This window comes from Pogonomyrmex barbatus, unplaced genomic scaffold, assembly GCF_055798465.1.
Source record: "Pogonomyrmex barbatus isolate J1 unplaced genomic scaffold, ASM5579846v1 scaffold21, whole genome shotgun sequence".
In the NCBI taxonomy this organism is placed as follows: domain Eukaryota; kingdom Metazoa; phylum Arthropoda; class Insecta; order Hymenoptera; family Formicidae; genus Pogonomyrmex; species Pogonomyrmex barbatus.
In genome coordinates, this window is record NW_028297118.1 from 3,001,703 (window position 1) to 3,013,814 (window position 12,112).

The following is a 12,112-nucleotide window of genomic DNA, read 5'->3' on the forward strand; positions in this document are numbered from 1 at the left end:
TATGTACATGTACGCGTGTGTCTGTTTAATGTTATTGATAAATAATTGTTTTCAATATATTTATGTTTATGTACAAGTATACATATACGACGAAATAAGCTGAATAAAAAAACACTCACCGACGAATGAATTATTACTCAACTTATGACACATGTGCTAGAAGTAAAAGTGAAAAGTACTGTCTCTTTTCGTTATCAGGGGGCAACGATGTCGAAAGAAAATAGAGATGACAGAATGATTAGTTTTTGGTTCGGCAGTCAGTGATAGTATTGCACCAACGATATTCGTGCACATAGCTGCAGGCGGATATATATGTAATATATGTATATATAGATAAGAAACACAGTATGATGCAACACCAATCTAACACACATATGTATATATATATATATATATATATATATATATATAGATTGTCATTAGTGCTAAACATGACATTCTTGCGATCATGAGCGCAAGCGTTTTACCATATCGCAATCAGACGTCAGGCGGATTTCTCGCTCTAAGGAGGATTTGCCTGATAAACAAAGGGTCTTGGATTAATTGACGTAATTTTTATTCGTTTCAAATTATTAGATTTGTTTAATAATGTCATTTATTTCTCTTTAACATATCGCTTAAGTGCTAAAATCTTATTTATAAAAATAAGTTCGAAATAGAAGTAGCTTCTTCGTGCTTTTTCTCACGTTCTTATTTTATTTTTTGTTATTACATATTTCAGAAACGCCCTTCTCGTTATATATTCTATTCTTATGTGTGGTACGACTAGGATTTCAATCTGGACTTATTTCAGGATAATGTGATCGGCAGGATTAGGCTGACATTATTATAAATCAAAGATTGTATTAAGATCAAATATATGTTTACTCAATTTATATTATGATATCTATATGTGCAATTAATAATGATATAAAAAAAAGAGAAAATACTGCAATAGTGCATATACGTATATGTATGCATAAAAAATATAAAACGCATTTATAATTCAAGATACTTTATAAAGTTAAATTGATAATATTAAAAATGTATATCACATAGTTAAATAATTTATTAACTGGCCATGTATTATATCGTTTTCAATGAAATTTTTAGTTACATATTAAATAACATTAAAGATATATATTTCACATGTATAATTTTGAATTAAAATGTAAAAGAAACATAAAAAAACAAGATAAGATGTGAGTGAAATAAAACATAATCATATTTAGAAAACAGAAATATTATCTAATGCACTGAATGCATAGAATTTAATTATATCGACTAAAATCAAATTAAATAAAAAATTTATAGAACAGAAAACAATAATCTTAAAATAAATGTTATTTTTTGTAATAAATATTATGAGCAATATTGTTGTAATTACAAAGTAAAAATACGAATGAGTCAATTTCACAAATGTACAATTGCTTGAAATATTGTGAAGTTTTTTTTATAATAGAATATTGAATTATGTGATCTCTTACAAAGTTTAATTTATATAAAATTTATTATCCGTTTACAAAATATTTTCAAATTACAATAAAGATTAAGTATAACAAACGCGAAATTTAACATATAATTAAAAAAAAAAACAAAAACAGAGAACAATATAAAATAATTGCATACTAATTTTAAAGATAAAGAGAGGGAGGAAAATAAAAATGAAAAGGAGGAGGTATAAAGGAGATATAAAGAGAGAAAAAGAAAGAGCAAATAGATGTAGGGATAAAAAAATGAAATACAGAAATTGTTATGACAGAAATATATAAATTGATAAAAGATGTACATAAATTCTTAAATCTTCTTTCAAGAAATCTGAAAATAAGCGAATTGTCTTGATGATATTGCTAACTAAGAATGAAAGAAAGAATACCGTTCGCGTTAGATGATATCGCAAAAATAAGAATACGTGCAATTACGTGTAAAAAAGATATTGTTTTAATATCATCTCCTGAAAAAACTCATTGTGATACAATCTCATCTTTCTCATCTTCATAACAACTACACAAAATGGTATCATAATAAAATATGATTCTCGTAATGCGAGTGTATCAGCATCTGTATGAACTTGTGCATATATAAAGTCACAAGTTTTTATCGATTTTCAGAAAATAATCAGAAATGTCAGTCAAATTATATAACGAAATTGTAAAATTGCCCTTTCATAAGGATATTAGAACATACGACGCAAAGTTCCACGGGTAATAGATCGTAATTTAAATGACCATTTAAATATTTGAATGCATTTTGAATACACAATACTTGATTATACGATAGAAAAACACCTAACTCACAACAGATTTTCAACTTGACAAAGAGTACTTCATGTGTTTGACTTTTAATGTTGCTTTTTACTCAGAATTATTATATATAAAGATAGCTTTTTTAGATGCACAAATATTTCAATAATATATCTCAAATATATTGTAGGTTTGTGTAATTCAAAACACATTATTTTTATAAAAATGATATAAATAAATTAGAAATTGGAAATGGATTAATATAAGTTTGACGTAGGTGTTTTGATAATATCTTGCAGTTTTACAGTATCTACTGCAATGTAAATGTGTAATGCGTTGTAATTGATACAAGCATAGAATCTGAGAATCTGACTATTAGGCAAAGACTCATAGACTTATTTCCCACTTTCTTGCAATAAACAAATAATATTTCCATGTGTGTATGCGCATAATGAATAAACAGTCACGTGCGCACAAGAGTGTGTGTATACATGTGTATGTGTGTATACATACATATACATATAGAAAGAGAGAGAAAGATAGAGAGAGAAATAGAAAGAGGAAAAGACAACAGTCAATAACCAGTCACAAAGTACCTTTTAGTCGAGTTAGCGAGCTTCTCTCTACGCTCAGGGTCAGACTGAAACAGACATCATGACGCGTCATTTTTAACGCGATTCATTAACACAGTCATTGATTGGTAGATAAGTTAGTATAATGATAGGTTAATAGACGGAAACGTTCCTCAAAATATTGAGAAATTGACAACTCGATACATCTACCTTATCAGTATGATGAAAAATCAAATGGTAAAAATTATTTGCAAAAATTATTTGCAATTTGTAAAATTGTGATTATTATATGTTACTTGTGTGACGGAGTGGACTCGTTGTCTACATTTCATATTTATGTCTGAAAGCTATATATTATATATCATATTATGGAACTGTAGTATATATTGTATACTATGGATTGTATATTCTGGAAATTATATGTAACATAATATAATTGTATTGAAGAATATCAAAACTCGCATTTTATAATGGTGACAAATCTTGAAGTATGTCTTAGCAAAAATTACATGCTGTAATACGGTTCTAGTATAGCTTTTTGATTTCTAACATATAACAATTATGTCCCAGAGTTAGACTTTTGACATGAATGTTGCTTGATATAATAAGAGCTTTTTAATTATTTAGGCTTAAAAGTTAATGCAATACAATTTGTTGATATTTACAATTTGTTGATATTTTCATTATTTATGTTTTAAAAATCGTTGATATTTGTTTAGGAAATAAAAGAGCTTCACCTTTTATATTTAACCTTTAATATTTATAACAGATTAATAATTGGATAAATGTTTGTAAGTATTTACGAACAAATGTACCGAATCTCAACAGGCATTTCATATACAACATTTGTATACAGAACATCTTATAATTCATAATGCATCGGGCGGTGAGTTAAATTGAAAGAAGAGTCCTCTATTTGCGATTTCCGATTGAAAAAATAAAATTAATTAATAAAAATCCGCTAATGAATTTATATAGATATGAAAAAATAGCCCAACTTTTTTTTTTATCAAAATAACAATTTCGAGGCAATAGGAAATATTTATTTATGTCAATTATTATTCTATCTATATATATATATATAAATATATATATGTAATATATGCATATATTATATAGATTTATTTATAAAAATACAATACATATTGCATTATCATTTTAATAATTCTCTGAATATTAGATATGTTTAATTAGATATAGTAATTTTTTAAAGCAGACTTTACTGGATCAGCAACGGATTAATATAATTATTTTACGAAAGAACGAAAGAACAGAACGGATTTTTTTTTCTTCGTCTTGTATTATTCAGATTATATTTTATGTCTCTTATCCGTTCAATGAGAGCATCTGATTGACGACATATTAATTAAGTATCATACATATTAATAAAGATCGATAACTGATATAATCATGAGTAAATATATGTATAAAGATTCTTATATTTTCAGATTTTCAAATTTCCAATTTAAAAAAAAAAGAAATGTACATCTAATTTAATTACTATTAAATACAGAAATTAGATCCAAATATAAAATTTCAAAATACAATAAAAAATAAAATATTTCAATTTTTATTTAAATTCTGTATTACGATATTTTAGGAATTACTAAATACAAAAAGAACGTCAAAAGTACAAATAGCAAATTGAAAGTGGCAGAAAATAGAATATCTTCAAATTTTAGTGAAAGTTTTGTATTGATTGACATGGAAAGATATTCAAGATATCCCTTCCGATTTTAATAAGCTTTAAATATTTATACATTGTAGTATAGATAAGAGACACATATCTTTTTACAAAAATTCATACATTAAATAAACAAACAATTTGTACCTTATTGCACAAGTCAGTTTCTATATTAATTTTTGATCCTTAATTTTGTTATACAATAACTTGGACTATTGTTATACAATAATTCTAATAAATTTTTAATTTTTTAATATTGTCTCAATAAATCTATATTCTGAATATTTTTAAGTAATAATATTAAATATACATTAATATTTATACATAATTAATTTATATAAATATTAAGAAAGATAATAAATAAATAACATACGTATACAATTACAATTTAATTATAATATCGTATGTAATATGTTTTTCATATTTAATTTGAATATTATACTATTTATTAGTTTATCGGATCTTTATTATTTTAATCAACTGACTTCTAATATATAAAGTTTAAAAGTAAAATATATTTCAAAGTAAAACACACACACACACACACACACACACACAGGCGCGCGCGCGCGCATGTGTTAATTTAATATTTTCCTTACATATAAAAAAACTTATATGATTGTGTATGTGTGTGTGTGTGTGTATGCGCGTGCGCGTACATATACACAAAATTATTTATATGCAGAAATGAGATGTTAAATTAATATATTATATGCCGTGGTCAGTAAAATGTTGAATTGCAGGATAAATTCAACATTGAAAAGATATTGCAATTCAATGGACTGGATTAGATGTTTCTACAATGTTTTTCAACGCCTTTTCAACGTTGAATTTTGAATTGAACGTTGAGTTTTGAAATTTTAATTCAATATTCGCAATGTTACAAATTTTTCACTCGACTTTTCTGAAATGTTTATTCAGCATTTGTGTGTTATATAAATAAAATCAAAAGGTCTGTAAATTAGTCTATATTCACTGGTATTAACATTACTAGATTTTTCTATTATTAAGATACAAGAGATTCAAAAGTCTCACTTATAACATATACAAGAAATTCAGTAATAATCTTATCTCTCTCATGGAAAGAGATAAAGTGAATTAAATCAGCAATAAGCAGGGAAGTCCTTTGTTATTTTGCAAACTTTGAAATAATTAATGAGATATTAATTTATAAATATTGAGGATGTAAAGAATGCATGTTCATTGGATATTTATAAATTAATATCTTTTAACTGTATCAAAATTCACATAATGACAGAATTTTTCTGCTTAATGAAAATTTATATTATCAAAATCATTTGGCCAATCGCCAAAATTTTTCATCGATCGAACACCATTTTACTCACTTGATAGTAAAATCAATTTGAATAATGCAATAATTTGCATATTAAAAGTTGAAAATATAAAATTATTTCAATCGAAAATTGAAAGATATGTTGAAACTTATAATTTATATATTAGTGGCAGATCATTTAAAGTACATGGCTCGTTAATTATTAAATAAATCACTGTAGAGAAGAAAGCAAGAAGAAAGTTAAATTGATTTTTCCAGTTTATATTATATATTTTCAATTTATTATGACACAAGTTTTTTTTTTAATACAGTTATTTAAATACAGTTATTCAAAATTAATTAATAAAATTAGAATTCCCTTTGTTATTTTCTACTTATATAGATAGATATTATAATTTAGATTCTATTTCAAATATTAATAACATAAATTTTTTTTTAAAAGATAAAATGGATTTAATAAATCATCAAATAAATTAAATAAAATAAATAAAAATATAAAAATAAAAATAAATTTCCATTATTAATGACTACAGATTTTAGTCTGAATTTAATTTATCTACATAGTAGGGTAACTCATTATAATCTTTCCACGTGATTATCTCTTAAACTATTTGTTTTGAATAAATACTTGTAAAAAAAAAGTTAAGTTTCGAAAGGACATTTAAAAAAAAACATGTCTAATAAATTAGCATCTATCCCATTGCTTACCGCTTTTCATATAGTCTATTGTTTGATACATCGTTTTCTTATCACGTTACATGCAATATTAATTATCGACAAAATATTAATTACACTCAACGTGAAGCGCACCGATCGCTTTGAAAGCATAATTGACGCGGTAAGTTCTGTTAGATTAATTGAATGATTAAAAGTTATATTAATCAGCAAACATGCATCATAGATCCGTGCACACACGTGGAAAAAAGAGGAAGAAAAGAAAAAAAAAGGGAGAAAAGAATGGAGAAAAATAGTAAAAGAAGAGAAGTAAAAGAACAAATAATAAAAGGAGTTTAAAGTCATATCATGTTTTATAAGACCCACTTCTAGAAAAACATTAAAATTCGATGGTATGAAGATCATTGATTTTGTACTTCGATAAATTGTTGCAAACATAATCAAAATTCTATATATTTTTAACATTTGTCAGGAAACATTGATATAGAAATATTTACCAATGCGATGTATATATTATTTATTACGCATTACATATTTTCACATTTCGATCTTACAATAAAAAAATAACTATTTCTCTTAACTCATAATTCGACTTCTACGCGACTTTTCAATTTTAAATTCTTAGTTATTCAGATTCTAATCTCAATTTGTAAACTGCAATTAGTATCTAGAAGTAAAAAAGTTACTCTTTTAAAAGAAATTAATTAATATATAATTATTATTTAAGTGATCTATGAATTCAAGAAGATGGAAATGTGTGTAAAAGAAAATAAAAAAATTATTTCGTATTTTTATGCAACTCGAAGATTTAAAAAATAAAATATTTATCATCCTTTAGCCTTTTATTTCCATAAGAATAAAAAAGCTAAAAGAGAGTAAAATTATAAAAAACTTCCTGTTGCTTCTTCATATATTTCAATATTTTTACTCAATTTTTTTATTTTTTAATACTAATCACAGTTCAAAAATGTTGATTAGGATACAAATTATAAAAACAGAGAAATAGGGGTTATTTAATAAATTTGTATAACCTTTATTTGTGTCATCTCGTTTCGAGATTCCTAGATTTAAGCAATTTTCATAAGTTGTATCTGCAAGAGTATTATTTATTATTAACCGCAATTTTTAAATATGTACTTCAGTTTTTTCATAATTTATCATGTGCGAAGTGAGAAAATACACTTAGCAACGTAAATCTTCAAGTAAATTTTTTCTTCCAATAAAATTATTTTATCTCGAGCTTACAACTATACAAAAAATTCTTCCAGCATTCTAAAATAATGTCAAAGTTTCTGTTTGCTTTAGATACTGTTATATAAAATCTGTTCAGAGTCTGTTTTTGTAATTTGTCAAGCTTACTCGCTCAGTTACTCACTCAAGCTTACTTTACTAAATTAAAACGGCTTTGTTAAATATGAATCATAATAATGTCCACATTTTCTCATTTGTAATGAGAGTAACGTGAGCGATTCAAAAGACAGATATTGTCAACATTTAAAAAATATAATAAAAAATTATTCGCAAAAAACCTTGATTTATAAAAAAATTGTTATAGAAAAAGTCCATATTGCCGAACTTTGCAGCAATTATAATAATAATTGGATCTTCATAATACTGAAATATATATTTGTAAAAAATATTTCAATTGTAAAAGATATTTCAGCCATCCCTCCCTCTTCATGCGAATTATCGAATAGAAACTCTAGAGTCGAGTGATTCGCAGCGTTGTCAAGAGACTATTCGTAAAGTCAAATACCGGCGAAAATTAACCAGTACATACCCGTTTGCGAATGCGGAGATTCTATTCCACGGTGTCCATCTTCTGGCCTGAGGACTGACGAAAATGTTGGTGCGCTCGAAACCGTGACTGTCGGCGGTTTTTCAGTCTTATCGTTCCTTATTAGTTGATGAACCGGTGGTGGGCCTGTGCACAAAAGAATATATGGACATGGCTTGACTCTTAAGAAGTAAAAAAGGATCTGAGATATTCTGTGATAATATGTGCTACAAAATGATTATACGACATCGAAAACGACATCGTAAAATAGAACGAATTGAAGTTTGACGAATTGAGCAAACTTGGCGCGTTGTTCGTAATTGGCTAATCACAATGTGATAAGTAAGTTATAATCATAGTATATGTATAGTACGATGATAACCCATATAAATGCATCGATAAGTTAAATATTATAAATATTATAAAATATTAAAAAATATTATAAATATGTTGTGTATGTGCATTGAGACTAAACGTAACTTTAAGGAAATTTGCTTACTTTGAAAATTTCAAAAAATCGATTTTTTAGTTTTTGCATTTTCTCAAAGTTTAAAGTTTCAGAAAGATAGCAGTATACATATAAGACGAAAAATTATAGTTTTTATATATAAAAGTCGTTTCCTTTTTTCTTCTGCATTTTCCTTGAAATCATTTTTTGGGTGGCGGCATTTCTTCGAAACTAACAGTCCGAATAACTTCAAATTTGGCACGAATATTCCTAAAAAGATTATTTATATAAGATTTGTTTCGATATGTTAATTCATTTGTTTAAAATATATTTTTAAACTTTGATTAAAAAAAAAAGGCTTTTTTCAAGTCCTTTTCTACAATACCTCAAAAAGAAAAATCCTGTACTATACCTTAGTTATTATATTTACAAAAAATATTTTACATTTTGACTTCAAACTATCTCTTTTTCTCGGAAACTTTTTCTTTTCACTTCGTCCGACCCTGCCGCGGCGAAAATTGTTCTACAGTCAATTTTTATTTAATATCTTTAAGTGATAAATTTGTAGTTTAGATATTGTATAATATATATGTAAAATAGAGAACATATTTGTAAAATAGAAATTAATTCTACGCAGTAATTATTTTTTTTTTAATCTTGTTGAATTATGTTTATTTTAAATTCTGTCAGAGCAGGCAAATTTCTTGATAATGTTTCTATAATATTTATCTGCACCTTTATCATCAATGTAAATATACCAATAAAATCTGAGAATACGAGCCGATATCTTCATAAAAAAATAGGAGGATTCCTCAATTTTTAATAAGGAAATGCTTCGTAATGATTTAAAACGTTCCAATATTGGTATTTTTATCTTACATGCGAACAAATAATTTCCGCATTCGAAGCTCGCATCCTCCCTCTCCTCTCCCACCAAATCCTTTCCGCTTATACGACGTGAACTAGTTTAGCGAGCTTTAGACACGGATAACGGACGCTGCCGCGGCTGCCGCTCGACCCCGACTCTGTCTACTAAAAATAAGGGCAAAGGCAGATTTTGAAACTCACTGAAGCTAGCCGCCGGCTGAACGTGATCCGCGGTCGTGGCTGCGGATGGTGGGGTGTAGCTGCTGCAGTAGTACGGCGGGTGCTCTATTTTGATCGCGTTTATTTGAGGCTGCATGTCGCTGAGGTCATGCAGTATGGATGCTGAAACCAGACACACATTAACAGCTACGGTTCCTAGCACTTTCGTACGTGTGTCATTCGTTTTCCTTGCACTTCGCGAACGCGATCGCGAATACGACGCTTCCGCGCAAAAAAAGAAAGAAGACGAGAGAAAAACGAGGGAAAATAGAAAAAGAAATTAAATCGTTGTTTCTGATAAGTTCGAAAAGAAATATTCGCAAAATAATGATTCTCTTAACTATCAGATTATGAAACGCGCGTACGTAGAATAAATGTACGATACATTTAAAATAATTCTAATTCTAGTATATTAAAATAGAAATATGATAATCGATATATAATAAAGAATAATTAAGAAATTATATCATTGATTTAAAACAATTGTGTCTAGAAAAAAAAAATTAAATATAAAATGTAATCAAGTTATTCGAGCGAAGCGCCATAGTTTTTGGAGTCACTCGGTTTTCAACGAATGGCGTATTGCCATTCAGAACCGTTTGTTATTATTGAGATTGCCAATGATGAATCCATACCAAGAACTCACGTATAACCTTTCCAAAGGAGTAATGACCCTTAGCAGCATTCAAATCTCGTAGACTTACCTTGAGATCTATGATATATCTCAAAAAAGTATACCCTCTTTCTCATTTTATATAAATATAATAATAAAACATGTTTTTCAAAATATCGACATTCACAACTATCAGGATGCTTTCAAAAGGTCTTTGGCATTGAGCTATTCATCACCTTTCGAAAGCATCCATAAAGGAATCGTCATGTACATAATTTTGACATAATTTATCGTGAGTATATCGCCTTTGTTCCTAAGATTGTTAAAGTCAAATTGCTGGCAAACCTCGAGTTCGAATCTACGAGAAATGTAACGTCGTACCTTTTGAAAGCATCCAGAGCTCTTTGGAGCTGAAGACACCTGTCGCAAGGATCGTATCATTGCAGACGACACCATTATATAGTTCATGGTACCCTGTACCTGGGAACAAAACCCAGCGAACAATATTTAATATCCACTCGAATTTAGCTATCAGATTATGAAACGCGCCAGTATATACAAGTTTGGATATGTGTCGAGTCTGCATATAAAAATTATATAAAAAGGGATTAATTAAAAGCATACGTAAATGCATACGTAATTCCTTAACAAGACAAATATGATTACGCTCAAGTAAACCGCGAAATTAAGCGAGTACCTTTTCGACGCCTGTCCTCTTCTTTACTAGCATTGCAGATGCCATTCAGTACTTCTATAACAGAAAAATGTGAACAAATATCCTTAATTAATGAAAGATAATTTGTTTGAGACAACAAGCAATAAGTAATAATTCTTATCTTCCGCGTCTCTTATTTTCTAGTTTTTTTATTTTTCAGAATTTAAATATTTCATCGCCACGAAACTCAGCGATTTGTAATATAAAAATGATCAAATAAAAAATTACATAAAATCATTCGTCTATTGAATAATATTTTCACTGTTGCACGGCATTTAAGATCATCACGTTTTACGCAAATCTCATTACGCAACGTATCACCGAAATACTCGAGGGTCCGGAACGTACAGCGATTTCTCGAGGATCGAGAAGTGTGGAAAATTGCTTTCTGCGCCGATAGAAACTAGAGTTTTATTGCAGATGTTACAAGTAGCAAATAAATTAAACAAAAAAATATGCGTAAAAAAACTAAATATCTAATTGTGCTGTGTGTGTATATATATATATATATATTTAAAAAAAGTAGAATATTTTTGCGTTCCTTTCCTATACATGAGATAGAATGCGTATAAAAAATTGTAAAAAATTTTAATTTAACGATTAAAAGATTGTTCAGATCCAATCAATCAATTTGAAACTATTTATAAAAATTCCAGATATGCAAAAAGATAACGCGAGACATATTTTTAAAACCTGGTCAAAGTTATCTATCTCAAGAAAAGAAAGTTTCATATTTATATTACGAGTCGTATAATTATTGAAAATTATAGATCCTTGAATTTGTTGTTTCATCTCTTAAACAACTAGAGAGCTATTTGTAAGATTTTTCTCGAATTTCTGATTAGTTCAAGTACATTTCTTCTCGATCACAATATGGCTGCATCGCTTCGGCATTTAAAAATCAATGGGAATCCTTATAACAAATTTTCACAGGTGCAAAAATATTCAAGTATTTTCAGTGGCATGAAAGAAAATCAACATATAAGCGAAGCTCTGTGAGCTCTCGCTAAAGATGTCCGTTGCCTA

At 27.7% G+C, this 12,112-nt stretch overlaps 1 protein-coding gene and 1 long non-coding RNA gene across 14 annotated transcripts in view; one reads left to right on the plus strand and one right to left on the minus strand.

Annotated features, from left to right (window-relative positions):
• The window catches only part of NfI (Nuclear factor I), a 43,511-nt gene that overhangs the window by 13,385 nt on the left and 18,014 nt on the right, over window positions 1-12,112 (minus strand). For 11 of the 13 annotated variants that reach the window (XM_089078267.1, XM_089078272.1, XM_089078264.1 and 8 more), the window contains 4 exons: window positions 11,069-11,122; window positions 10,753-10,851; window positions 9,741-9,881; window positions 8,228-8,371 (listed from right to left, as the gene is read on the minus strand). In XM_089078267.1, coding sequence (XP_088934393.1) covers window positions 8,228-8,371; window positions 9,741-9,881; window positions 10,753-10,851; window positions 11,069-11,122 — 438 coding nt within the window. The remainder of the gene's footprint in view (window positions 1-8,227; window positions 8,372-9,740; window positions 9,882-10,752; window positions 10,852-11,068; window positions 11,123-12,112) is intronic. The other 2 variants (XM_089078266.1, XM_089078271.1) reach the window with 2 other exon arrangements.
• Window positions 3,453-4,328, plus strand: LOC148936503 (uncharacterized). The gene is made up of 2 exons (XR_016139537.1): window positions 3,453-3,680; window positions 4,011-4,328. It is a non-coding gene; the product is annotated as an uncharacterized LOC148936503 (long non-coding RNA).